General features: G+C 33.5%; 2 protein-coding genes across 7 annotated transcripts in view; one reads left to right on the forward strand and one right to left on the reverse strand.

Moving 5' to 3' along the window:
* LOC144373894 (axin interactor, dorsalization-associated protein-like) overlaps positions 1–6071 on the forward strand; it is a 30447-nt gene extending 24376 nt beyond the window's left edge. The window contains exons 6-9 of the mRNA XM_078036878.1: positions 1582–1704; positions 3328–3450; positions 4259–4376; positions 4511–6071. Coding sequence (XP_077893004.1) covers positions 1582–1704; positions 3328–3450; positions 4259–4376; positions 4511–4553 — 407 coding nt within the window. The 3' untranslated portion in view covers positions 4554–6071. The remainder of the gene's footprint in view (positions 1–1581; positions 1705–3327; positions 3451–4258; positions 4377–4510) is intronic.
* Positions 6072–8408: 2337 nt separating this feature from the next.
* LOC144373873 (transport and Golgi organization protein 1 homolog) overlaps positions 8409–27612 on the reverse strand; it is a 75623-nt gene continuing 56419 nt past the window's right edge. For 5 of the 6 annotated variants that reach the window (XM_078036825.1, XM_078036824.1, XM_078036827.1 and 2 more), the window contains 21 exons: positions 27370–27498; positions 25031–25052; positions 24019–24107; positions 23701–23778; positions 23503–23613; positions 22354–22425; positions 22070–22174; positions 21304–21426; positions 21100–21205; positions 20036–20091; positions 19857–19947; positions 19547–19685; positions 14744–14845; positions 13827–13887; positions 13676–13711; positions 13532–13599; positions 13312–13412; positions 12993–13130; positions 11955–12031; positions 10226–10376; positions 8409–9217 (listed from right to left, as the gene is read on the reverse strand). In XM_078036825.1, the coding sequence (XP_077892951.1) occupies positions 8940–9217; positions 10226–10376; positions 11955–12031; positions 12993–13130; positions 13312–13412; positions 13532–13599; positions 13676–13711; positions 13827–13887; positions 14744–14845; positions 19547–19685; positions 19857–19947; positions 20036–20091; positions 21100–21205; positions 21304–21426; positions 22070–22174; positions 22354–22425; positions 23503–23613; positions 23701–23778; positions 24019–24107; positions 25031–25052; positions 27370–27498 (2133 nt within the window). In that variant the 3' untranslated portion in view covers positions 8409–8939. The remainder of the gene's footprint in view (positions 9218–10225; positions 10377–11954; positions 12032–12992; positions 13131–13311; positions 13413–13531; positions 13600–13675; positions 13712–13826; positions 13888–14743; positions 14846–19546; positions 19686–19856; positions 19948–20035; positions 20092–21099; positions 21206–21303; positions 21427–22069; positions 22175–22353; positions 22426–23502; positions 23614–23700; positions 23779–24018; positions 24108–25030; positions 25053–27369; positions 27499–27612) is intronic. The other variant, XM_078036828.1, reaches the window with a different exon arrangement.

The raw sequence follows: 27612 nt of genomic DNA on the forward strand, positions 1-27612 counted from the left end.
TGTTAACTATATCCAAACACTTGAAGTAATTCAAATGTCTATCAACACAAGAATGTGTACATAAACTGTAGCATATTTATACAGCCATGTACTACATAATAGAATGAACTTTTCTGCAGAAAAATTCATATATGATATACATACATATGAATATGTATGTATATATATAAATATAAATGTATACATATTCACATTTTTCATAAAATTTCAGAAGTGTTTCTTAACTTTCTGAAGTTCATCCCAGATGTCCAGGTACAAGCCCCTCTTCTAAAAGTACCTTCACTTGTCAATCAAAGAACATGCATAAAAGGTATTATGTATATATTTAATGATATCAGCCTGAGCCCATTTAGGTTTGTTAATGCAACAGTGGAATGCAGCCTCCAGGCCTTCCTATTATTGCATTTGTCTGTATTGTCTTCATATTTGTTTAAATTAGAAAGTAATACATTTTTAACAGCACTGTTGAGGTACAATTTGCATTTCATAACATTTCCCTTCTGTAAGTATAAAATTCATCGATTTTTGACACCTCTATAGAGTTTTGCATCTGCCATCACTATACAAGTTCAGAACATTCCCATCACCTCCCAAAATTTCCTCAAGCCACATTTGCCATCAATCAAATGTGTATTTTCAAATGTAGTGTGTTGATTACTTCATGTATTTCAAATAACTCATCATTAAAAGTAGCATAACACATTGTTGAATAGAAACTTGAAAAACATCAACCAAAATCTTTTGTTAAGTGTATTTTGAGGTTCTGTATACATACTTGATTAAAATCAGCTTATTTGCATCTGTTCTCTATTGGTAGTTTCAAAAAAGGGAACATACTGAACAGTTGATTTCTTCCTTCATATGTTCTTGGTGGGTGAATGTTGTCATGTTGTTCTGGTGGGTTTTAGTTTTAAAAATTTTAGTTGGTTTTGGAAAAAATGTTCAGTTATACAAATGGCCATTTTATATGTCAGTCTGTATAGTACTAATTTCTGAGGGAATAAATCATACAAAATAGAATGAAGAATAGAAGTTAGACTATATAGTTAAATTAAAACATAAATATCAAATTGTAAATTATTTTCTTTATTAGGAGTAACTAAAGAGAAGAATGTATTGATCAACTGTGATATTAAATGTCTCAGACTTTAGAACAGTATAACAAGTATTTTAAAAGCTTTTCTTGTCTTTGTTCTACCACTTCATATTAAGATGCTGAATATAATATAGAAGTACATATTGAATATAAATATTATGTGAGCATATTATACTATTATGTATCATTGGGCTTCCTCAAGTGATGTTTTTAACATACTTTTATTATACATACTATATACTATTATTATAGAAATTATTATTTCTGCTTAAAGGTGATTGTATGGGTGGGAAATGCAGATATATTATGTGTAAATTTAAATATTTTTCTAAAAAAGTATAACATCAGATGTTCATGAATTTTGGAAATAAAAATACATAATGCCTAGCTAGTTCCTAAGAGGTAGGCTATATCTTCTGTTTGTCAAAGTATTTACTCTGCATTATTGGTGGAGCTAACTTTTATTGAGGTTTCTCTGTTGCCAGGTACTTTATTACCAAGGTTGCCATCAGAACCGGGAATGACATTACTCACTATCAGGATTGAGAAAATTGGTCTGAAAGACGCTGGACAGTGCATCGATCCCTATATTACAGTTAGTGTAAAGGGTAAATAACTGGCAAATTGCATTATGTTTTTTCTCATATGGGACAAAGTTTTTGACAGGGGATGATCTTGTATATGTGACAACTTACTTTAATGCATTCTATAATGAGGCAAAATCCTAGAAGAGATCATAACAGAACATAGTTCGAAAGACTTACAAAAAATATTTCCTACTTATACACTCACTTTTGCTTTTGAGTTTGTATAGATTTTTGCTCTTCAGATTCTATCTAACGTGCAGACTAAACATACACATTGTCCTTAAAAGCAGCTACAGCCTTCAGGATGTAGATTAACAATAGCACCCCTCACCTTCTCCTACCCAGTCTATATTCATTTCTCTCCACAAAGCCCCATGTCCTGTTTTCCCATCTCTCCTGCTTCAACCCCTTCTTCTTCCTGTGCTACTGAGGTATCTACTTAGGTGAGTCCTACAGAGGCAGATGAAAATCAGGGGACAGGGAAGTAGGGTGCGTCCATAACATCCATGCCCTGAAAGCAATCCCGTGGGATGATGATGTGATTAAGGAATAAATTATACCATTTTACAGAAATAACTATAGTTAGTACAAACGGCTTATTTTAATCTATAGTTTTGCACCAAAGGAACAGATTGGTGCTGAAATTAAATGGAGGAACTTTTATCAATTGACCACAAAGAAAAACATTTATTTAAAGAACAGAATCCACAGCACTAATACTGGTACACTTTTAAATTCCGATGTTACCAGTTATCAAATATATAGTATACTGGAAAATATTTACATTGTTTCATAGGCCATTTGTAAAACTGCATACTCATTCAGAAAGTATACTTAAAACACAAAAATATTTAATGATGTTGTAAATGTTAAATTACCTTTGCATATGTTAAACTGAAATATTTTTATGTAAATATTTTTTAATTATTAAATGTACTAAATTGTTTTTGAGCTTTTTGAGACACATAAATGAATAACACATAAACACTGAGGAGTTATTAAATGAGTCCATGTTGCATTTGACTAAACTGAGATTTTAAAAACCAGAAAATTAAAACTATATATAACGTACCATCTGGTTGTTGTAAATTCAGGGTATGTTGTAAACAGTATAACCAGAATTTATATATATGAAAAATTATTCATTAACAAAAGGTTTTTTGTTGGCTGTTCTCATCCATTTTTGGTTCTTAACAGGGAAATTATGATAAGGTTAGGTTTAAAGGCTTTTCTAAATAAGTCATACTTGATCAAAGTTAGAAATTGGTGGCAGAGCTCCATGTGGCAAATTAAATACTCCAGATTTTTTTTTTTTGCATAGAAAAATATAGTGGGCTATTCCCTAAGAAAAACATGTTTGTTCTTTTTACCACTTTACTATGAAGATCAAGTTTTGTCCACTTGGCCATGTAAAGGCTTCCTTGTCCCCTTCATGAGGTCTCCTATCCAGTCTATATTCATTTCTCTCCACATACCCCATGAACTTCAACAACTGTCACATACTTGCTCACACCAAATAGGAATCTCTTAACCTGAGAATCTCCTCTCAGCTCTTTCCATGCCTCTTTAGGAACTGTAACCTTTGCAGTTTCTATATTTTCCGTCTGTATATGTGAATGCTCATAAGCAGAAATTTTTCTCCAGATCTGAATGGCATAGATTTAACTCCTGTGCAAGATACTCCTGTGGCTTCAAGAAAAGAAGATACATATGTTCATTTTAATGTGGACATTGAGCTCCAGAAGCATATTGAAAAATTAACCAAAGGTTTGTAATTATCAGTTACTGACTTCTTAAGGACACAGTACTTATCTGGGTTTGTGTTCATAGTGTACTTAACACAAGATCTTATGTCACATAGTTATGAATATTGACTTAAAGTCAAATCAATTTTTTTAAAATATGAGAATTAGCAGTTGCATTATCTAGTTGTGTAATAATGTGGTTAAATATTATTTGATAGGGAAGTTTTTCTCATAATACAGAGTTAAGGAAGCAGGTTCCCTAATAATTACCTTAAGTCCTTTTAGGAACCTAATGATTACTTTCTAACAGTTAAATTATTTTTTTTCTTTCAATAAGATGCATTGGGTAAAAAGATACTATAACTGGCAGTTAGTTTGTAAGAATATGGAAAGGACAATCTGGGCGTGGTTGTTTCAGGAGGGAGAGAAATGATATAAGGTAGAATTTTTTTTAAAGGAACTCTTAAATTTCTATTCTATCTAATATAGGTGCTTATTGAAACCATTTTTATAGGTACTGCTGATACTTAAGTAACTTCTGTTTTTCTTGTTGTATTTAATATTTTATATTCTTTGGTAGTTTATGATTCTACCTGTGCACATAACTTACATTCTTGCTATACAATTTTGTTGTACTTTGTAGAATTAAATGATATGGAGAAATGTCACTCAGACATGCTAGTACCAGAGCTTGGAGTGACAGCCACAGTGAGTTATCAACAGTTGTGTCATCAGACTGTTTGACACGTTACTTTGTAAAATCATAGGCTTCTGGTGACACATAAGAAATGTGTGGTCTCTGGCTTATGTTGTTTGTTTTAATTCCTTAGGTGCAGCTATCTTCTTTGAATTCAAACACTACAAGCTTACAAAAAGGTTTACCAGCACCAAATGTTTTGCTTTCATGGAGATGGATGAGATTAAACCTGGGCCAACTGTAATAGAACTGTAAGTGATATACATATAGGATTCATACTTTTCTAATGGTTACTAGTTCATGTTTCTTCTTAGTCCCTCTTATCGAGAATGTAACATTGGAGTAGATCAATCATCAAAGTATTTTAAATCTATTGTGGTTACAGATACAAGAAACCCACTGACTTTAAAAGAAATTGCAGTTATTGACCAAGAAACCACTTTATCTTCATCTACATCAAACTTTGCACAAGGAATGATTCTGACATGAGTAATGTCTAATTTCTGTGAATTTTACCACTCAGTAGAAACCATCATAGCTCTGTGTAGCATATTCATCCTTCAGGAGGCAGGAAGTGAGCCGTACCTATAGGCCAGTGAGTCCATTGCAAAGCTGTACCACAGAACTAAAGTCCAGCACCTCATTGTTATGACTCCTTTGGATACAGGTTTATTGTAGATTTTGAAACTTGTTTTTACTTTCCTATTAATTGTGCAATTAATAGTCTGTTTCCTAATTTACCACTGTTCCTACCCTGCTTCCTGGAACAATACTGCTGTGGTAGGTATGCTCATCTTCAAACTTAATACAGCAATAAGAATGTGCTAGGATTTACACATTTGCTCACTTTTGCTCCAATATGGTCTTTTGATTTGAATTAACTTCAAACTTTTGAATTGAAGTGGGTAGGATAGTACCAGATTGCTTTGAAAGGAAATTGGATCAGTTATGGTCTGTCTTATAGGCTGTTCCTTAGAGCTGGCCTAAATTCACCCTCATCTGATAGTTCTACTTAGAAATAGTGTGCCTTGATCAGATCAATATCCTATATGGGAGTGTTCCCAGATTGTAGCTGTGATTTTTTTTCCAGATGACCAGATTGTTTTTCTGAAAGTGAGCACATTTTTAGTCATGTTGATTAGTTGTTCTACATCACATTGCTATTGTTTCTAGGGTTAACATTAATGATTCTAGGGTTAACATTAAAACCATCTCTCTCAGAATAATTACAAATTTTGGGGTGGGTTTACGTCTTCTAAATCATGTCATCTAAAAAATTGAGTCAGATGCTAATGAGATACTTTAGGAACAACTGCTGTTTTTCTGACAACTGATTGTGAAACCTTAAAACCTGCATACCTTGTCTTTATAAAGTGATGAGTATGAAAAATCTGGAAAGATATATATTTTTTTAATATAGGTAGATATGACTGCCATTTATTTCCTATTTAGATATATTGACATTCATATAAAAATATGCAGGTCATTAGCCTATTATAATTTCACTATTTACATTACTTTTAACTTGATGAGACATAAATAAAACTTTCATAGTACACAAGGTGCATATTTGATACACAGAACATAAAGATTTGTGAGGAGCTTTTTTGTGGGTTACATGTAGAACCCACGTATTTTAATATTCACTATTTTAAATGAACAATGCATGAAGGGAATGCAATACTTGGCCTATTTTTAAACTAGTGTAAACCCTAATCATACCATCTGTTTGCTTTTAAAAACAAATAACAGTTGTTTTAGCCCTTGCACTTCAAGAGATCTAGTCTTTAATTTTTCAGTTGTCTGTTAGGTCAGTTTTGTTTACTAGACTCATAAAACTATATGAGCCTGAAAGAATTATCAACCAAATTTAGTCTTTTCTTTCATCTGGATTGGGTTAATTTCACAAGTGCAAAAATAGTTCAGTCTACAGTAGTTCTAGGAAATGAAGAATTTGCCTTAATAAAATGTTCACTCAACTGAAACTCCGAGTAGTCAAAATTTCCAGACTGTAAACTTCTCAAGAGAAGGGCCTCATCTTCTCCATGTCATGTAAACTTTCCAAGGTGCTTGGCAGCACTCTGTACCCTGTGGAGTACTCAGTACCTTTTTGTTTGATGTTACTGATGTTTGATGTTGCTCCCTTAAAATCTGCTATTAAAATGTAGCAAAACGGATACATTGTTCTTTCTGTTCTCTCATACTATAAAACATGTATATCAAAGTGTTAATTTAAAAAAAACAAACCTTTTTTTTTTGGTTGTAGATGGACACAGTACCTTTATATTTATATGTGGTGCTGAGGATCAAACCCAGTGCCTCACATGCAACCCCAGCCCCTCAAAATGATAATTTATATGAAGAAACATTTAGCATCCTTCACATAAGAATGCTTTTTTTAACCTCTATTTATTTATGTGGTGCTGAGGATTAAACCCAGGGCCTTGCCTGTGCTAGGCAAGTACTCTACCACTGAGCCACAACCCCAGCTTCCACCAAAGAATGGGGTTTTATGAAAAAAAAAAGAGGATGCTTTGTATGAATGTCTTTCATCAGCATTAAACAAACTTAAATTGAACATTGTCATCAGCTTAGCTTTAATTCAGACCTGAATGACCAAACCTCACCCCCCCCAAAAAAAGGTGATTTTATCTTGAAGCAGTTAACACAAAGCAATCTGTATCTCACAAATTAGTTGTTTAAATTTACTTTCTAGTGTTGGAGGGGATGAGTTACTGGACAATAATTATAACTATAGCAATAATACTTTCAGGTTGAAACACTACTGCTTCACAAATGAAATGATTTTAGTAACTAAATTCAAACACAAGTTGCTGGAGAGGAATTCTAAAACTTTTGAGATACAAAAGTATACTTGAATCAAGGGACAGTATTCTCTACACAACCTGTATATGGGCAGCTACCTTGGGCTTTGTTACAGAAGTGGTACAATCAATCAGATGGATGTAAGGAGAGGCAACTATGGGTGGGTTCAGAACTGCTCAGATAAACTACATAGAACGCATTATAACTTACTAATAGAATAAATACAAAAAAGGCTTTAGAGGGAAAACTACTGTTGCTTTGAATAAAATAATAAATCTGCCTTTTCTTGAAAGTCTATCTTCCTAGCTGACATCACCTTTATTTAAATGCTATTTTAAAATTAGAAGTTAAGTAACTTCAGCATTGCCTTGTGTCCTGTAGAGGTTGAAAGATACATTCAAAATGTGTTTGTGACTTAAATTTTATTTTACATGGTTAAAAATGGCATAAGCTATTATATGGTTTTCCTCTTACACACAGCTGCTGCTTCTAATATTAAATGGAGGTTATATAGATAGAATTTGAGTCCTTTAGGAAGAATTCATTTTTATTCTGAGTTATCTTCAGTAGTTTAGAGATTTTGTTTCACAGAGATTTTGTTTCACACTGAAGCTTTTGCCCCTATTTTGAGAATACTTAGGGGACATAAAAAAACAATGATATGTTATGTTCTAGGTTTCAACAATCCTATTACTTTTTAGAATTTAAAAGAATGGAAGAATATGGTCTAGCAGTAAACAAAAGTATCAGGATTTTATAATTTTATTTAAATCTTAAACCTCTTAAAATGTACTGTTAAAATTGCCGTAATTAAAATTACAGTTCTGGAGAGCTAGTTCTTAGAAACATTGTTTTAAAGACAGTAGTTACAGATCCAGGACTTGCTTTAATTGTTTTTTAAATAAAATATGTTTGAGTATCTATCAAAAAAAAAAGAATTTAATTCAGCCCGTAGTTGCTGAGTAAAGACATTATAAGCCTTAGAGTTTCATTCATTCTTAGAGGATTATACTTTTCTAATTTTTTTATCATATTCCTTGAAAATCAGTGGGAAGGTATGGGAAAGAGAAGAGTGTGTTGTGTACATTTTTAAAAAGAAATTTCCTTATTTTTTATAGACACAACATACCACCTTATATGTTACTGTTACAATGCAATAATGGCAAAAGCAGTAGCTCTTGCTACTAATGTAAACTCATTCTCAGAAAAGCATTCTCACATGGACAGTGGTTAGAAAAAAGTACATGAATGTGCTACAAAAATAGAGCCACAAGACTTCTCACAAGTAAAAGAAATCCTCTGTAGAAGTCCACAGTTGACCAAGGTCCAGCCTCCTTAACAGTGAGCAACAGGGAATATGCTGCCAAGTCACTATCTTCAGTTCTGAGAGTGCGTTTACATGCTTCCCCAATGGCACAAAATCTCATGACGATCCAATGAATCAACAGACACTTGGGAAATATTAATAAACAATTTTTATGAACTATTACAACAAAGAACTTCAGCAATAAGGAAAATGATGTTTATGATCTTTGAGTAAACATTTTTAGCCCAATAGTCTCTGCGACCAGATATTGAAAGAGAAAAAAAATCAAGCTTATAAAACACCATTTCTCTGTTATCAACTGGAATACACTAATAATAGGATAATGGAAATACATGTTCTTAAAGCATTTCCACAGGAAATGTCCATAATTATGACATTCTAAATCATTTAGCAATTGTATATGCTACATTAACTAAAACAAAGGTATTCCTTATTGCACATTTTTAAATTGGAAGGATACTCTAGCTTAAGTGGGGGATATTTAGGGAGAAAATATTTTGGCTCAAAATGTATGTATACTGCGCCAAGGCAGCTTCATTCTGAAAACATAAACCATTTAAAATAAACTTTTATATTTTGAAGCCAATAATCCTTTAACTCTGACTAAGTGTCAAAGGTTAATTTTATGGGCCCTGTTTTTAAGGCCTGTGAACAGCCCTCACTACTCTTGAGAATTAGGTGGAGTTTCATCTTTAAAGCCTGAAGGCATTAAGTCTTTTGCAGCAGGTGGTGGCCCATAGTCTTGGGGACCATGAGTTGGAGGTGGTAATGGGGCACCAGGAATGAAGTACTCTCTTGGGCCAAATGAGCCTAAAGGTCTAAATGGTGCTGGTGCAGGTCCTGGAAAAAAATCACAAGGGTCAAAAGGCAAATCCCATTTTCCAGGTGTAACACCTGGTGCATATTCTCTGAAGCCTATTGGTGGACGCATACCAGGACCTGGAAAATAAAAAGGAAGTTATGTAACTATCAGAAATTTCTGAACTAGGGTGATTTCAAGTATGTTAATATAGTCTTTAATTTCTCCCAAGCCTAGAACATCAGCTGGTGAACATCCTGACTTGCCAGATGAGGCAAACTGAGATGGAACAAGTTTAGGTTATAGCCTTTGACCAACCAGCCATGAAGCAACATATTAAGGATTTAACATGGCTCTACCTAGCTCTAGGCTTGTCTTTTTTCTTTCCCTACTATATAATTGCAGAATTATTTCTATCTCACAAGAGCTCCATTTATATTTGGAAGTATTACCATGACAAGATGATAGATTATGAAATAAGAACTTTACTACATCAAAGAAATTTTGATAAAAGGAAATCTCACTATCTATTACTGTATCCATTAAAAATTCATGAAGTATTTCAGCATGGACTTTACACATGCCATCAGAATCAAAGTGCACGCATGCCCTCCTGGAAAAGGCCTTCCACAGCCACCTAATTAAACCAGGAACATTTATTAGGTCACTGTTAAATCCTCTTTAACACTTCCCTCTGACTTTTTTCAAGGTAAGGAGGGTTTGACTTTTCCTTTTCTATATTCTATAACCTACTGCTTATGCTTCCATTATGGGTGTTTACAAACTTTATGTTATAGGATTTTCATATCTGTGACAAAATTTTAAGTTATGGCATGCATCTCATCCACCTTTCCATCTATTGCAGTGCATATCAACAGATTTTCAACAAACATCTGCAGAAGTAATATTTCTGGCTTTTCTATATATAGCCCCTTATCCTTGTCTATGAGAGATAGCTATTGCCTATCTCAGTATAAGATTATGTAGTGTCACATATGTCCCAGAAAACTGGAGGAAAAGTTAAAATGTACTCAGCTTTATCCTTTCATTGTTAAGACCTGAGATAGCAACCAACTGTTTTAGCAAGCAATAGAAGTGGAAGATGAATGTGATTTATAAGTCAATCACTACTTTTCAGATCATCATACAAAATGGTGGAGGAATTGGCCGAGGCCCAAAAGGCCCACCGAGCTGAAGTGGCGGTCCATACCAAATGGGAGGTGGTGGAGGCCGTCCCATTGGGGGTCCCATAAAGGGTACCCCTGAGAAAGGAGGGGGCCCTTTCATAGCCATATGAACCTGCAATTTAAGATTTGAAAGCAGTTAAAAGTTTTAAAATTCCTATGTATTAAGACAAAGTACCAATACCTATAAAAGCTAAAACCCAAAACCTGTCCAGAGAACACCATCAGTGCAACAAAACTCTACCCACCCCTCCTGTGTATTCCCACTGACAGCTTACAGAAGTTGGAAGGATGCCACAAGAGGGAGCAGTTTGTTACTGATTATATCTGCACAGGAAAGGGAAAGGCAAGAGGACTGGCAGGGGTTATTAACAGAGGTGATTTCTGACCAGTATGTCATGCTGTATTCACTACAATCTATTTCAAAGGGAGTCCCCCCATCCCCATCACTTCCCTTTCATCACAATAGCTCATTACTTCCATATTAAGAATGAACAGAATAAAATGAAAAATCCATTCTCTACTCATGTAATAATAGCTACTATTCTACTATATCTTCAGTAAGTCTTTCATATATTATTCAACCTCTGAGATCTTTAAGTAGACTGTCTTGTTTTAAATAAGAGGGAACAAAAGCAAATGGGATATCATAATTTGTTGAAGGCCACACTGCATATTAAAGAACTCAATCCCAGGTTTGCCTCCAAGCCATGTTTTCCCACCTCTATTCCTCTCTAACAATGGGTCTTTGCTCTCTTTTAAATCTTCTACTACAAAGGGGTTTGGGGTCTTATCTAAGCTGCCCTTAGATTTCTCCAGAGATGTATATTCCTGGAATATATATACACTGGAACTTGAGAAGTATTTTCCATCACAGTGCTATATACACAAATTAGGAAGACAAGCCTTTAATATTTACTTTCATTTACTGTACACCATTTGAGATATTGATTTATCATTTCCTATGAGTAGTGGGTTTGAAACTAAACAATTAGAAATTTATTTTATTATAGAGCTGCAGAAGACCTACCAGATATAATAGCAACACAGTTACAAGAGAATACACTTATGTGAACAAATGAGACCATTTCTTGGGACTGGCTCAAGAGGTCATTTCAGATGATCATTGTTTCACAGAAAATCTGATACCAATCTAATTCAAATCACTCAAAATAGGGTTTGCACAAATGGAGGAATTCTTAAATAACATTCTTCCAAACAAAAATAAAAATGATGAATTATATAATTTATAATGAATTTACTTTGCCTTAGAACATTCAACACAAAACACCATATAAAGTTAGAGTGATAACTTTTCACATTCTGTAGTTCATTATAGTTGTACACACTTAAGCAACATTCCCAAGTTAAAGAGAAAAGTAAGCTCAATATTGCATGCAGTTTAAAGCAAACAAGATCAGTGTCATGCTCTGAATATCCTTCCCATAAATGCACAGAATAAAACCCAATTCAGTTCTCAACCTCTAAGTACTTACTCCAACTGGATGCTCAGTCAAAGAAGTAAGGGTGGAGACTGAGGGGGTCTCAGGTTCTTGGGGAACAGTTTGCTTTTTAAAAAACAAATGGGATAGTACAAATAGAACACAAAGAAGGATAAAGCAAAGAGCAAGTACTGTAGGAAAGCTACATGTTCCTGCATGACCACATGATTCACAGTAACTACAGAACTTACCTTGCCCTCATTCGTCACCTTAGCTGGAGAAGAACTTCTGGAGCTGCTGTTCATGTGAGCTGGACCACATTCTGAGTCTGTTAGAGATCAAAGAATGGATTCAGACTATTCTAACATGAAAAGAATAAAAATCCTCCATCCACAATTACAGATTCTTTGAAATTACTTGGTCCCTTTACCAGAGGCAACGGGTTTCCCAGATGCCTCAGAAGACCAGTACGAGGTAAAGGTCCATCCATTGACCTTGGGAAAGAAAGATCAGAGCCCTTGTATGTATTTTTCAGAAGAAATAAACCACTGGTGGACAGGTCAGTGTTCAACAATAACTAGAAAGCAACATGAAAAATGGGTTGCCCAGGGGTTGGTGTCATAGCTCAGTTGTAGAGTTTTTGCCTAGCGTGTGTGAGGCACTGGGTTTGATTCTCAGCACACATTTAAAAAATAAATAAAGATATCATGTCCATCTACAATTAAAAATATTTTTTAAATGGGTTGCCCAATACGTAAATCACAATTTATGAAGAGACTTAAGTAAAATAAAGAACTGCCTTGGGTTGATAGAACAGGAGATTAATAAGTACTGGTCCTAAACTTTAAGCTATAGACTTGAAGTATGTGTAGGCTGGCTTTTCTTTAGTCTGTATAACCTGACTTCCAATCTTACCAAGACTACAGTCCTATTTAGAATTTGAAATAAGATTCAGTATTTCATGTTGGAAATATGTATGCTACATAAAGTTTAAGGCTACTTTTATAATATTTGGGAAAGGAACACCATAGAGATTTAATTTAAAGATAAAGGTTTACACTTCGCAGTGTAAAATTTAAAAGAAAAAAACAATACAGGGACCTCCAGGAAAAAAAAAATGTTTTCTATACTAGAACAGATTTTCCAGAAAACATTCACTAAGATAAAGTAAGAAATTATCTTCTATATATTGTACAGGCCCAAATTCAATGTTTTCATTAGAATATTCAAAAGGGGGAAAAAAAAAAACCTTGAAGCAGTTTACTATAAAGCAACATGTGAATGCTCACCAAATCCGTTTCTAGGCATATCTTTTTGATTAAGAGTAATAGAAGGAGGTCTCCCAGCTGGCTCTGCTGTCAGTGGAGGGGAACATTCTCCACCATTCATGGGGGATGGACCAAAAGAGCCATTATGGATCAGTGGACCTAAAGAAAACAATGCCGTGTTACTACTTTAAGGCAGCCTTCTCCCTGACACCAACCCTCACCTCCTGTTTTAGCAAATCATTCAGATTATTTCATAACCATTACACACAGAAATAAAAAGTAATTTACATACATTCTGCACCAAGAAATAAAATAGCTCCTTTTACAAAGTGCCCCCTACCTCTCTGAGGAGGATTTTGTAAATCTGGTCTTCCCAGCATAGGTTTTACAATCCCGGGTTCATCTTGACGCACTGCGATCTTTTGGGTCATTTCCAATAGTCTTGAATATTGAGAAAGAATGGACTGAATTATGAAACAGCAATCTATTCCTTCATAGATAATATCTAGCATAACCTTAAAACACTATAAAACATATAGGAAGATACCAAAATCACATACTTCTGTCTCAAATTAGCAACTTCCCTTTTCTCTTCAGCTATAGCTCTTTCTGCAGAATGAGCTTTGAGCTATTAAAGAGAAAATATTCAAATTCAGTTGTAGTAGGCTATGCACAAAATAAAGAAAAGGGGGAAAAAATCTTACCCAATTATCATGAGCTTTCTTCTCATGCATAGCAATCTGAAAAAGACAATACATTAAAAAATATGTTTTTAGGGACTCATTATAATAGCCTATAATTGTCTGTATTAGATATCAAGAAATTCTGCAACTACAGGACAGTATTAATTACTACCTGGTTTTTAAACGAGTGCTTGGTTTTCTGTAATGCTTCTTCCATCTCTTCAATTCTCCACCTAAGAATTACAACAATTGAATAACATTTGAAACATTTCTGACCATTTTCCCTTTATTCCATCAGCTATACTTTTAAAGACTTTATCATACATAAGAAAAACATTTCTATAGTTATATGAATCCAGTGTGATCAAAACTAATACTACAGGCCAGGTGCAATGCCACATGCCAGTAATCCCAATGATTGGGAAGCTGAGGCAGGAGGATCACAAGTTCGAGGTCAGTCTCAGCAATTAAGTGGGAACCTATGCAACTGAGACCCTGTCTCAAAATAAAAAAAAAAAAGGTCTAAGGATGTAGCTTAGTAGTAAAGCACCAAAAATAAATAAATAAATAAATAAAATAAAGACCCAATACTAATAACTTCTTTATCATTTAATTGCTAGAGATTCTGAATGATAAATTATAATTTCCTTAACTGTTCATCAGTGTGTTCTCAAGTAATTCTGCTAGAAATATCTTCCTCCTTAAAACTTTTTTTCTTTTTTTCAAATTATATCCATAAAAGATTTCCAAGGTCTATCAAATGCCACACTTTTGTGGGTCTTGATACATCACACAGCAAACTGATTTCTTAAAGAATTACTACAACATACAAAACCCCCAGAACTGTTTGCATTGACCAAGTTCCCTATGGTCTTGCCCATTGGCTATAAGTAAATTTTTGTCAACATTTTTCATTTGTAAAGTTGAAATTTATTTTTTCTCCTGTGTGAATTGAATGTATTCATATCCTCTCGTTATTTATACTTCCATGCTATTTTCTTCTATCTACATAATGTAAAAAAAGATTAAAAAAGAAAGCTAACACTAGTTTATTAGACATTGACACCCTCCTTTAGAAACTGAACTCACTTGTAATTTTTAACTTCCTGTACAGCGGAAACCACCTTTTCATCTGCAGCTGACAGCCGCTGCTCTTTTTCTAGTCTCTCATATTCTTCTTGGCTCACTTTCCTAAAATAAAGCCAGTTATCAAATCAAAAGTTTCTCTCTGTGAATATCACTTCCCACAATTCTATAAAATGCTTAGGCACATAAAATAGGAATTCAAACCTGCAATTTCGTAAATCAAACTCTGGCAAATCACTTACATTTTCTAATTTTTCCTCTTAATTCTCTATTTACCAGTAAATAAAATAAATGTGAAAACAACATGTGCCCCAAGGGCAAGTCTCCTGTGTGTAAGATAATAAAAACTCACTTTACTTCAATGTGGAAGATCAGGACTGATAAACCTAACATAATTAAACATATTAGGATAAAGCAAGGGATAATTCTTTTCTCATTTCTGCCATGGGTAGGACACTAAGTATATCTTTGTCATGGAGGAACTCTTTTCTCAATCCAAGACTGGTACCATAATAAAGATATAGTCACAAAGAAAAAATCTTCTAGAATATGTCTTTTAGCTATGCAATTAGCCACAGAACATTTTTCACACTTTAGATATATATTTCAAAAGAATTGCAATTAAGCAAAAAGACAAATCTGAGTTTTGATAATGTCTGTCAACCAGAAAAAGAAGCCAAACTGACCCACGATCAGAGTATTATCTACTGACAAGTTTTAACTCTGATCATGAAACTCAAGATGTTCATCTACTGAGACAAAGGTAGCCAAATTTAATGATTTTTAAAATACTATTTTCTGCTATCCTTGTACTACTTTAGCCATAGTTCCAATTCAAAAGATAATTAACTTGAAACTTAATTTTCCATAAATCAGAAGAACTATAGTAAAAAAAGATTATTGATACCAAATAGAAAAAGGGGATTATATATTCTTATATAGCTTCTCATTTAATTCTTCAGCAAGTATTTTATGAGTGGCTATAATATACTAGTTACCTTGTAAGATGTTAAAGAATAAAAGAGCTCACTGTTTCAGGTATAAATGACGCCTAAAGGAATATAATAATTTTCCCCACTGGCTTAAGAAGGAATATGGAGAAAACTGAATCTTGAAGGACAGAGAGAATTTTGTTTCCAATTACCAAAGAGTTAGTCTGAGAGCACTAAGAACAATCAAAACATCTTTATAAGAATATAAAATTGTGTTTGAAAGGATACAAGCTAAAAAGGCAGTGAAGATATATGTATGTGGCCAAGATGCATTAGAAAAAGGAATCTCAGAATTACAAGTAAAGCTGGCACTTTAAGGTACTTTTCTCCTAGGTTTACCCACATATTGAAGATAACACAAAGATATAATGAGTCTGAACTAAGCCTTCATCAAATTCCTGGGCTTAGAGGAAAAAAGAAGTGTTTGGGGCTACAAATAAAGGGACCCTTAATAAAAGCCCTAGCCTTTGAGTTTAGACTAGAAAGTACTGCACACTTAAGTGATGAACAGGCAAAAAATCCAAAAGGAACAATACTGAAACATTGAAAAGACAAGTCATTTTTGAATTATCTTAATTGCTGACTAAGTTTGAAGTGACAATCTTACTCAAGTAACCTCAACACTTTTCTATAAGAAGATAACTTCATCTTAGTCCTCAAATTTCATGTATAATTATCACAACAATGTTAGCCAATCAAAACTGACCAGGCACTCCATAAGACAAAATTCTGTGAGAAAAAATCCCACAGAAAAGGAAACCACCTAATGGGGTTAACCGCACATGTTTTAAAATCACTGTGCTTTATATAGTCAAAAAAGTAAAGTCAAGATTATGAATTTCAGGTCTGGGAATATAGTTTAGTTGGTAGAGTGCTGCCTTGCATGCACAAGGCTCTGAGTTCAAACCCCAGCACCACAAAAGAGGAAAAAAAAAGATTATGAATTTTGTCAAAGGATTAGAAACTATAAAACCAAGAAATAGTTGGGTGTGGTGACCTACATACAGTCGAAGATACTTGGAGGCAGAGGAAGAATGATGAGATTAAAGATAGCTTGGAAAGCAGTAAGACACTAGTCCCTTATGAGAAAGAGCAAGGAGTCTGGGGAGGTAGCTCAATAGTAGAGCACATGGCTCAAGGTCCTGGGTTTGAGCTGTAGTACTGAAATAGGACTGGGGTTGTGGCTCAGTGGTGAAGCACGTGCCCCACATGTGTGGGGCACTGGGATCAGTCCTCAACACCACATAAAATAAATAAAATATTGTGTCGGGCTGGGGATGTGGCTCAAGCAGTAAGGCGCTCGTCTGGCATGTGTGCAGCCCGGGTTCAATCCTCAGCACCACATACAAACAAAGATGTTGTGTCCGCCAAAAACTAAAAAATAAATATTAAAATTATCTTTCTCTCTCTCTTAAAAAAATCCTATAAAAAATAAAATAAAATATTATGTCCATCTACAACTAAAATAATATTTTAAACCCTGAACTTTTTAAAATCCTAAACTCAATGAATGATTTTAACAACAGATTTGGGAAGTAAAATAAATCCTACCGCTTTTAAGACAGGTCAGAAGAAAATATCCAGAAGAAGTAAATCCAGAATGTAGGAGGCAGGGGAAATCAAATTCTAATATGCATTATTATAATCAGAAGAGAGAATGAGGTAAAATCAACATTTAGAAAAAGACTCGAAAATTCAAGAAATGTTTAATGGTCCCAAGCAACATAACTGCAAGAGGAAAAAGTGGGTGGGGTGGGGAAAACTACACCTAGGCACTTCCCAATACAACTGTTAAAAAAAGAGAGAAATGACTACAGGAACTAGGGGAGGGAGATAAGACCAAACAACAATGATAATGGACTCCTTAAAGAAAAAAAATTAAAACAGATGGTAATTAATTGGATATTTTCAAATTGCTAAAACTAAGTAACAGTCAAAATTCAGTAGCCAAAATAAAGATCCTTTAAAAATGGAAACTGGTTTTAACTCTAATCATGAAGTTCATGTCAACCTAATACAGATTATAAAGGTAGCAATATTTAGTGGATAAAATACTATTCTCTGTTTATCCTTGTACTACTTTGATACACTAATCAAATCTATCATTAAAGGACAATGTTCAAATAGAATGAAAATAATTTCAAATAAGAAACCAACAGTGTAGAATGCAGAACTACAGAAACTTTAAATATGTGTATAAATTGAATGAATGTCTTGTGGAGTTCACAGTATATGAAGTACTAACATACGATGCCACAACAGTTATCTGATTCAGGAGCTACTTAAAGCCCATAAAAACAAGTAATAAACCTATTAATCTATGTCAGGTTTTTATTAAATCCAGAATATATACCAAGGCCTTTAAATTATGAGAAGATGAATAAAATTATAATTATAATTATATAATTATAATTCCATTATAATTTATGATTACATCAAGCTTATACAGGTGATGAGGAAAATAATTAAAAATATTTAAACTATTAAAAAGATACAAGGAAGAAAAAAAGAACAGGTCATCAAATAGAAAGCAAATTCTTCATAAACCACAGGCACATATTGACATGGACAGACTTATATTTTAGAAAGTCCACTCAAGCGGCTATAGAGAAAATTACTAAGAATTTGAAATAAATTATATAAAAATATAAATAATGGAGAATGAAGACAGATGACCTAGGTTAGAAACAGAAAAGATGACACAGGCATGAACTAACATAGTACCTGGGAATGAGAAAAAAAGAGTACAAACCACAGATGATGACTGAATGAATTTTGGAGGAGTTGAGGAAAATAGTGCTACAATTTAACTGCATTACAAAGAAAATTAATTGCCATTTAGGTCATTCATATTACTAGTAGGGACAGAGAAAACAAGTGTTCTTTTGAAAAAAAAGTGATAAAATGAGAAATGTTTCTTTGAAACAGGCCAGGCATTTAGAACTGGCCTGAACAAAAATTTGAGATTCTAAAAAGGTCGCTTGGAGATCACAGAATTTTAGAAAAGTAAATGGAAAGGTTTCAATATTTAATGCATTAATTAGGCAACAGAAGTCAAAATACCTAAAAATAGTTAGGTCTATAAGAAGGTCTGTATTTGCTTTAACAAGATATATATATATATATCTTGTTAATAAATCAGGTGCAAACAAATAAAATCTGACACAAAAAAAACTATTTTTAGAGAATTCAAGTATTTTGTGGATTAAAAACTTCAAATGAACTTCCAAAAAAAAACTAGCTCCACACTGAGAAGATTAATATATAAATATATACTACAAACAAGTACTTCTGTAATCGTAACTCCTAAAATCCTTGCCACAGTTCAATTTTTACTGTGAACATCTGAGATACTCAAGTCCAAAACTTGTACCATCAATAAGTAAATATTCCTTTTTGAAGTTTTTATTCTACTAAAACATGCCATTCCAAAACACTCAGTATTTTTAAAGGTCCAGAGTTAGAGATACAAGTTCAAAATATTAGAATTACATAACTGATCACAATGAAAGGAAATTAAAATAAATAGTGGGATCATAGAAAGGGTCTAGATCTTTGAGAGGTATTTCCACATCAGTGACTGTTAATACCAGTTTACCACTTCTTGCCTTCATATGAATTTGACAATTGATTATGATGTCCTCACAGCCTTAGTTTATGGTTCCAACTACCTCAGGACTCTTAAGACTGATGATGGAAAGAAAAATGCAACTTATAGAAAACAAAACACAAAGGAAAAAAGACAAATATCTACTAGATAAAATTATCTGTTAGTTCACACAATGATAACAATAACAAACAATGGAAATCTTACTCTTTTAGTGCCATCTCATTTTGCTGGTAGAGTTCATTTAAAATCTCCACTTTCTGCCTAAGAGTTTTGCATTCCTCTTCCAGTCCAACTTTAGAAGACCATAGTGAATTGCAGTCACTTTCTAATTTCTTTATTTGGTCTGTAAAGGATAAAACAGCTTATCTCTATATGTGTACAAGGACTTAAGAACTTGTTTGAGGGAGTAGTGCCAAGAAAAGTAAGAAGCATGAAAGCAAGAAGCCATTCTTTATCTTTCCAATAAATTTTTAAGGCTTTCCAACATGGCAATTTCTTCTCAAGAAGAACCCACCTTCTAGATTACATTTTGTGGACATCGAGGCTCTTAGCTTAAGTTGTAAAAGTTTTAGATCCTCTTCAACTACTGATATTGTAGTTTTTGTCTAAAAATTGCAGAAAAGAGAGGTATTCTTAAAAGTGAGGCACAGGAAGAATTCACAGGTACTATGGGACTCTTACAAAGAACTATACCCGAGAGACATCCATCATCTGCTTAATTTGATCTTTGATCTTCTCATTCCGATCACCTAAAAAACAAAAGACTTTAGCTTTTTCTTTCCTTACTTTTAACTCTATATTCTCCTAACTTCCCTAAACTAAAGAATGATTGTTTTCAAACACTGGAAGAAAAAAATCAATTAAATAATTAAACTGATTAGACTAATGACTTTTAAGAGAATTGCAAGCTTAGATTTAAAAAAAAAAAAAGAGAGGTGAATTTCAGACTGGGGTTGTGGCTCAGTGGTAGAGTGCTCACCTAGCATGTGTGAGGCACTGAGTTTGATCCTCAGCATAAAAATAAATAAAAGTACTGTGTCTGTCTTAAAAAAAAAAAAGGTGAATTTCTAGTTTGCACAATTAAAATGTTATCTATGCTATTCTTGTAAGATAAAAGCTTTTCTTCTCTCTCAGATCTATCTTCACCTGGGCAATAAGTGTCTTGTTTAGAAAGATTCAATCCTCTATTTTCTCCCTGAATCTACTACCAGGTGTGGTTTGAAATACTTGCTATGTAAGCAATATCCAACTTGGGAGAAAACATCTGGAAATATTTTCCTCATCAGTAAACACTGTTACACTCCCTCTCTAGCTTTCTGATAGTCTCTAGCCTCTGTTCTCACAGCCTTAGTTTATGGTTCCAACTGCCTCTGGACTGACTGTGGACCTTAAAATCACAGAGCCATAGAGATGATGAGTATCAAAATCAAGTATCATCTGCATAAGTTAAGAAATAAATTTATCTTACTGTAGAATGTTCAATACTTAGAGGTATAGGATATGACTATTGTAGCTGCAGTGTACTTACTAGTTTTCAATAGGATAGAAAAAGTCAGTGTTCTTCACATGCCTATTGCTACATTATACCCCAACAACCCACCTCTGCCAATGCAACAGACATATCTATAGATCCAGTGATATGTGTCTACAACCCTGAAGCTTAAGAAAAAATTAAGCCAGCTGAAAAGTGGCATCTGTATACTTAATTAAAGACAGGAAAGCAAAAAAGGATTCAACCTCCCTGAGACTGATCTTACCTGCTAACTCTCCATTGGTTAATTCATCTGACTCATCTCGACTTTGATCCTCAGATTCAGATTCACATTGAAACCGATTCAACTGTGTAATGTGATTAGTCAAAGCCTAGAAAAGAAGCAAAAGGTTGGAAGACTCTCGATTTTAATTCAGAAGATTTCAGGAGAATTCATGAGATGAAACATGTATTTGGAGTATAAACTTACATTAATAGTATCATCTTTTTGACTAAGAGCTACTTGTAAATCTTTCTGGGTCTTCTCAAATGATTTCATTTGTTCACTGAGCTCAGCGTGTGATGTACTCCAGTCTTTTACTTCCTGCTGCAACTGAAAAGTCAAAACACATGAATTCCTATGGGTTAGGGAGGGGTTTCTGCACTGGATATATCAGGACTACAAGACTTAGACAAAGAAATAGAGAGCCATACTCCTCGGTGGCCTGCCTCAATCGAGGGGGTTGAGACCTTGGTTAAGGAAGAGGGCAGAGTGGCCTCAAGTCTCACAGCTGCAGTAAGAACATCAGAGCTATCAGGAAGTTGACCCTGTTTATTGCATTCCCCAGAAAATTGCTGCCAATTCAAATAATTTATCTCCAGCAGGAATGGCTGGGCACATATGACTGTCTCCTAAATTTAGATTCCTTATCATGTAATCTTCCCTTGGCCAGTGAATCAGTAACTATTCAAAAGAGGATCATAAAATACTTAATTTTCTGGTTTAAAAAGTTTCTTTGAGGCTATGCAAGTTAATAACTGATTGACATTTGATAAGAAAAGCAATAATCCAAAAATCCAAAACAGATGGAGACCATATATATGCACTCAATTTGGGGAGCATTGTTTAAACTTTGCATATCTAGAAAAGGTCCTACATGAAAATTCCTTACCTCAGAAACAGATCCAAGAAAGATACATGATAATGATATTCACTTCTCTAGTTTACATTATGTATGACATCAAATTTTCTTTACCTGCTCTTTCTCCTTCTTAAGCATGGTATTTTCTTTCTGAAGCTGACAGCATTTCAACTTCACCTTCTCTTCACGAATCTTAGCTTCAGTAAGGAGAATTTGAAGCTAATGAAAAACACTACAATTAGTGAATTAATTCCAAAGAAGAAACAAAGTTATACTTTCCCAAACAAGACATCATATAGTTCTCATTTTTTGCACATTTTAGCACACCTCAAATTTTTGGTCCGCAACAAAACTAAGATGTAGTACTAATATCCGTTAGCAATAGTTGGCAGCTTTACCTCTGAAAGTTCAGAAGTATTTACTGAAATGACATCTTTAAGCTTCTCTATAGATTTCTTATTTTCCATTATCTGCCAGGTGAAAACAGAACACAAAATATGCATTAGGATTTCAGTAGAAATACTGATATATATGTGTATGTGTGTGTGTGTGTGTGTGTGTGTGTGTGTGTGTGTGTGTATGTACACATACATATATACACTAAAAAAGATAAACACAACAAAATTTTTGTCAAGCCATCCCATGACATTTCAGGTAAATGCAGGGGATCCAGCTTTGGACTAAGCAAAAAATCAAGAACTGAAAGAGATGAGGGAAAATGAAGTCATCAATATTTCATGGCATCCACAACCTTACTGTTTATGAAATAACCAGAAAAAAGTTCAAAGTATAGAAAATCATAATGCAATAAGTAAATAAAATGTTTTAAAGCATAGAAAATTAACTAATTAATTACTGTTTCAAGTAAACCAGTTCAAATTAGTAATTTTTTTTCTAGTGATAGAGAAAAAATTTCCCAAGATCATTTTTAAAATTTTCTTATCTGAAGTAAAAAATGATAAAATTTAAGGAAGAATAGACTAATCTCACATACAGAAGAATTCCAAAAAAATTATAAAGATACTTGCTCCTTAAGGAAGTGGAATAAATCTGCAATCTTTGTTTGCAATGCCTGGGATTGAATCCTGGGCCTCATGCATGCTAGGCAAGTGCTCTACCATGAGCTGCATCCTGAGCTTGTAACTCTTCATACTTTAACTGTGGGCTGTGCATGGTAACTTCCAAAGAATACAATATGAAAAGGATTGGAAGGAATTTTTACAGTGGAGAAATCTGATAAATACTACCTCAGCTAGGTGTTCAAGCTTACTTGGGGGTAGGATATTTCAGAACACACTCTCTACCATCTTTTGCAACTTTTATGTAATTACAGAAACTTATAGAAATTGAAAATGAAATATGTAAGTAAAAAATTTTTAAGTTGTTGTATCAGTACTTAAAAGTTCCACAAAATGGGCAGAAGTGGGTTCAACTTCCTTGACTCCTAATCTTACTTTAGTTAACAGCTGGACTAAGTTCAACTTAACCAATTTTACAAAATATTTCAAAAGCCAAATTGCAGTAATACTTAGCAGCAAAACTCTTACCAAGTCCTGATTCTTAGCTTTCTGTTCTCTCTCAGATTCTAACATAACATGAAGACTTTTAGCTCCCTCATCCAGAAGTTCTTTAGCTTTTTCAAGAAGCTTCATTTTATCCTGGAAAAAAAAGGTGTCAAGATTACTCACTCATTACATTTACTTTTGAGTTTAGAATGTAATTCCCCCCAAAGAAGGGATTTTTACCTTATAATTAGTTGCTTCATCAGAAAGAATCATATTTTGTTTCATGGTCTCTTGGACCTGTTTCTTTGATTCCTTCATCTATGTAAATAAAGCATTCAGAATTAAGATACACAAATTATAGTGCTACCATACAAGTTACTTCCAAACAAGTGACCCTTTCCAGAAGAAAGCAGTACTTAATACATATGACTGTTTAGAATTTGAATGATTTGTAGGAAATAATGAAACAAAAATTTTAAAATATGATTTTTAAATTAAAACAGGTAGGAATGATTCAAGCTAGAACCAAGGGAGAAAGAAACAAAAAAATAATTATACCTTCTGTTCATAATTTGACAATTTCTGCATTAGTTCTTCATTTTCTTTCATGAAATTGTTCACCTTTTTGGAAATTTGCTGTTCATTGACTAAAAGGGGGAAATACACAAGATTATTACAATCACTAAATGAAATTCAATTACTCAATCTACTAAAAGCAAAGACATGTTATATGGTACTATGAGGAAATACTTCTTAGCATAACTATTATGCTTTTAAAAAGCAATCTATGCTTATTAGCAATAAGAGTATAAAAATTATTAGAATTTAAGAAAAATATAAGAACAATGATATTTTGCTGGGTGCAGTGGTGCACACCTGTAATCCCAGTGGCTCAGGAGGCTGAGCTAGAAGGATTCCAAGTTCAAAGCCAGCCTCAGCAAGAGCCAGACACTAAGCAACTAAGTGAGACTTGGTCTCTAAATATAGGGGGTTGGCGATGTGGCTCAGTAGAGTGCCCCAGAGTTCAATCCCAGGAACCCCTCCCATCCAAAATGATATTTCAATTTAAGCTTATTTCACAGATGGGAAATACAGTAAAGTGTTGTAGCTTGATATTCCCCCCTTCTCAAAACACTTTCTTTTCCGAAAATGGAATCATTTAATTCTTTGCAAAGAAAAACAGAAATGAAAACATACTGATTCACATTACCATTCTTCAAATTATCTACTCAATTACTTAATGAATGATTAAATCATTAAAATAGAAATACTCTTCAAATGTAATACATCTGCATTACATCAATATTCAAAGTTAATCTGCCCCAAATTAAAACTTATCATCATTTCCCTATCCACAATTTGTTCCTCCTCTTTATCTCCTATCTCAGAGTTGGAACCATCATCATCTACTCTATTATCCATGCTAGCAACCTAGGAATAGTAAAATTTTCAGGAGGTAAAAAAGATAATAGACATTAAAAGTCACTGTATCTACTTCTAACATACATAAAACACACATCAAACACCAATACAAAGGGTTATTACAAGTTTAATAAACCTAAAAATTTACCTTGATATACTCTATCTTTTACCTAGAAGAGAGAAAAAAGATTAAATTTGATGTCAAACATCTGCTCAATAGAAACAGCATTCCTAAAACAACAGTCAGAATCATAACCAAGTGAGAATTTAATAACATTCTGGTTCAGGATAATAATTTATAGGATTAAAAATAAGTAAAGGTTAACAAGCCTTTTAAATTTAATTGGTAGTGATATTTCATAAATAGACTCTGACATAAAAACACTAAGATATGTACCTTATTTCACAGCAAAGATGTGTGTATGTGTGTGTGTGTGTGTGTGTGTGTGTGTGTGTGTATACTCAAAATCATTTACTTGACAATTCTAAATAACCAGGATAAAGTCTAGAAACAATGACTATTCAAAAGAAATCTGAGGAAACAATATTAAATGCATAATCTTTGTACTAAGATATGCCACTTTCACTCACCAGAAAACATCTTAGAACTCCAATTTAAATTTGGCTATTGGCTGAATTTAGAAACTAAGAGGCTACATCATCTTATTTCTGCAAACCACTAAATATATAGCAAGAAATCTGAAAGGAAAGACTGCTTGAAGAAAATGCACAAGCAATAAGAGAAATGACAATTAACATATTCTGGAAAGGACAAAAACAATCGTTTCCAAAAAACAGCAATAAACTACCTGATAATAAAACCTAAGCAGAAATTTTTTTAAAACATCACTAAATTTCTTTGTAACTTAGCATATTACTTGTCCTTTCAAATGTTATAAATGGTGATGGGATATTCAGATGTGTCCACGGATCATCCAGGGGATCTTCGTAACAGGAAATTGCATTCAGAAAACTCCAACACAGAAAAAAATGAACATTTCTTTAATGTCATAGCCTTGCTAACCTTTTACTCAAAATGACAACAGAGGAAAATGGGAAGTAGCATAAAAGCAGTCATCTAAGGTAGGGAGACTAAAGTTTTAAAGTCAAATGCTGAAACTGAGGAGCAACAAGCTAGGAACCACATCCCACATAACCTAGTGAAAAGAGAAACAGGTACCAGGGTTCTTGAAATGAAAGAAACAAGAGAGAGAAATATAAAATGTTTTCATGTTTTTCCCTTCTCTTTATCCTTCTATTTCCTTTTTACTTTTAGCTGAGAAAAAGTTCATTGAGATTAGAAAATTCCTCACAGGAATCCAGGCAAACAATTCTTCTATTTAAGAAGGGAATACTTTTTAAGAGATTTTACACTCAATTGTACAAGGAGAGGAAACTTATCTTAACAATGATATGTCTGAAATAATTAAGAAATCAGAAAAAGAACACTCAGATTTGAAAAGATTTGTATCCAATGCTTTTGGCCTCTTTAACTGTTAGGCTTTTCATATGCAAAGTCCATTTACCTAAAATAATTTTCTTCCAATTATGTTAAATAACTATGAAACAGAATGACCTACAGTACAAACATAAGTATGTATAAGCGCATATATATACCTACAGTACAAACATAAGTATGTATAAGCGCATATATATATACACACATATATATACACATATATACACACACACACACACACACACTTATACATATATGTACACACATACACAGAGATAGACTAATTCTGCTCAGGAAAAAAAAACCTTAATGAACAAAACATTTAATGGATTTTTGGACAACACATAATCTATACTTCCAAATAAAAAGGTATTTTCTGTACATATGATCAAATCATAAAATCTGGGAAAAATTTATATAAAAGACTGGAAAAATTATATCATCTCCTTTTTCTCACTTTACTGTATTTCTTTGCAGCATTTCCCCCTGTTTGTATGTTTATATTAACATACAGTTCATCGACATTTAAATCTTAGTTTCTGCTTTTTTTTCCCACTTCACATTTAATTGTGAGCATTTTCTGTACCTCAAAGCTTTGAAATAAATAAATCTGCCTACTATTCCACTAATCGAACATACAATAACCCCTAAATGAATTATGTTGTGCTAAGTCTTCAATCTAATACACTGTTCCATTGAAAAACATTACCAAAATCTTCAAAGCATAGTTATTTCTTTAAGATAGATTACTAGACATATATGCTACATAAAAGGATATTTATCTAACCTATCCCATCTTTTATCCCACTTTTAAGACTTCTGATACATATGAAACTACTGGTCAGGATGGCTGTAAGAATTACCAGTTCTACCAACTGCACCCACACTAAATTATTTTATAATGTTAGTTTGACTTAAACCACTATTTTGTGTTTTAGCAATTGAAAAAGAAAAAAAGGGGGGGCAGTGACTATATAAAATAATCCTTGTGCTTATGTGCTAAGGTATAAGTAAGTTAATTTACTCACAAGAGCAGTTCTCCAAGAGAAAATGACAAAGGATACAATCCCAAAGAAAACAGCAAATACTACAGGCTTCCATGGTAGTCCATAAAAATCAGGCCCAGGTTGAGTATCATCAGGCAATGTAGTAAACAGCTGAAACAGACAAATTAGAAGAAATGGGAAACCTTAAATTTATAACAAAACAGTCACAAAGAATCATGGCAATTCTAAACCAACTTCCTCATCAGAAATCCACCTCCTCAATAT

The sequence above is a fragment of the Ictidomys tridecemlineatus genome, unplaced genomic scaffold (assembly GCF_052094955.1).
Source record: "Ictidomys tridecemlineatus isolate mIctTri1 unplaced genomic scaffold, mIctTri1.hap1 Scaffold_52, whole genome shotgun sequence".
Lineage (NCBI taxonomy): Eukaryota > Metazoa > Chordata > Mammalia > Rodentia > Sciuridae > Ictidomys > Ictidomys tridecemlineatus.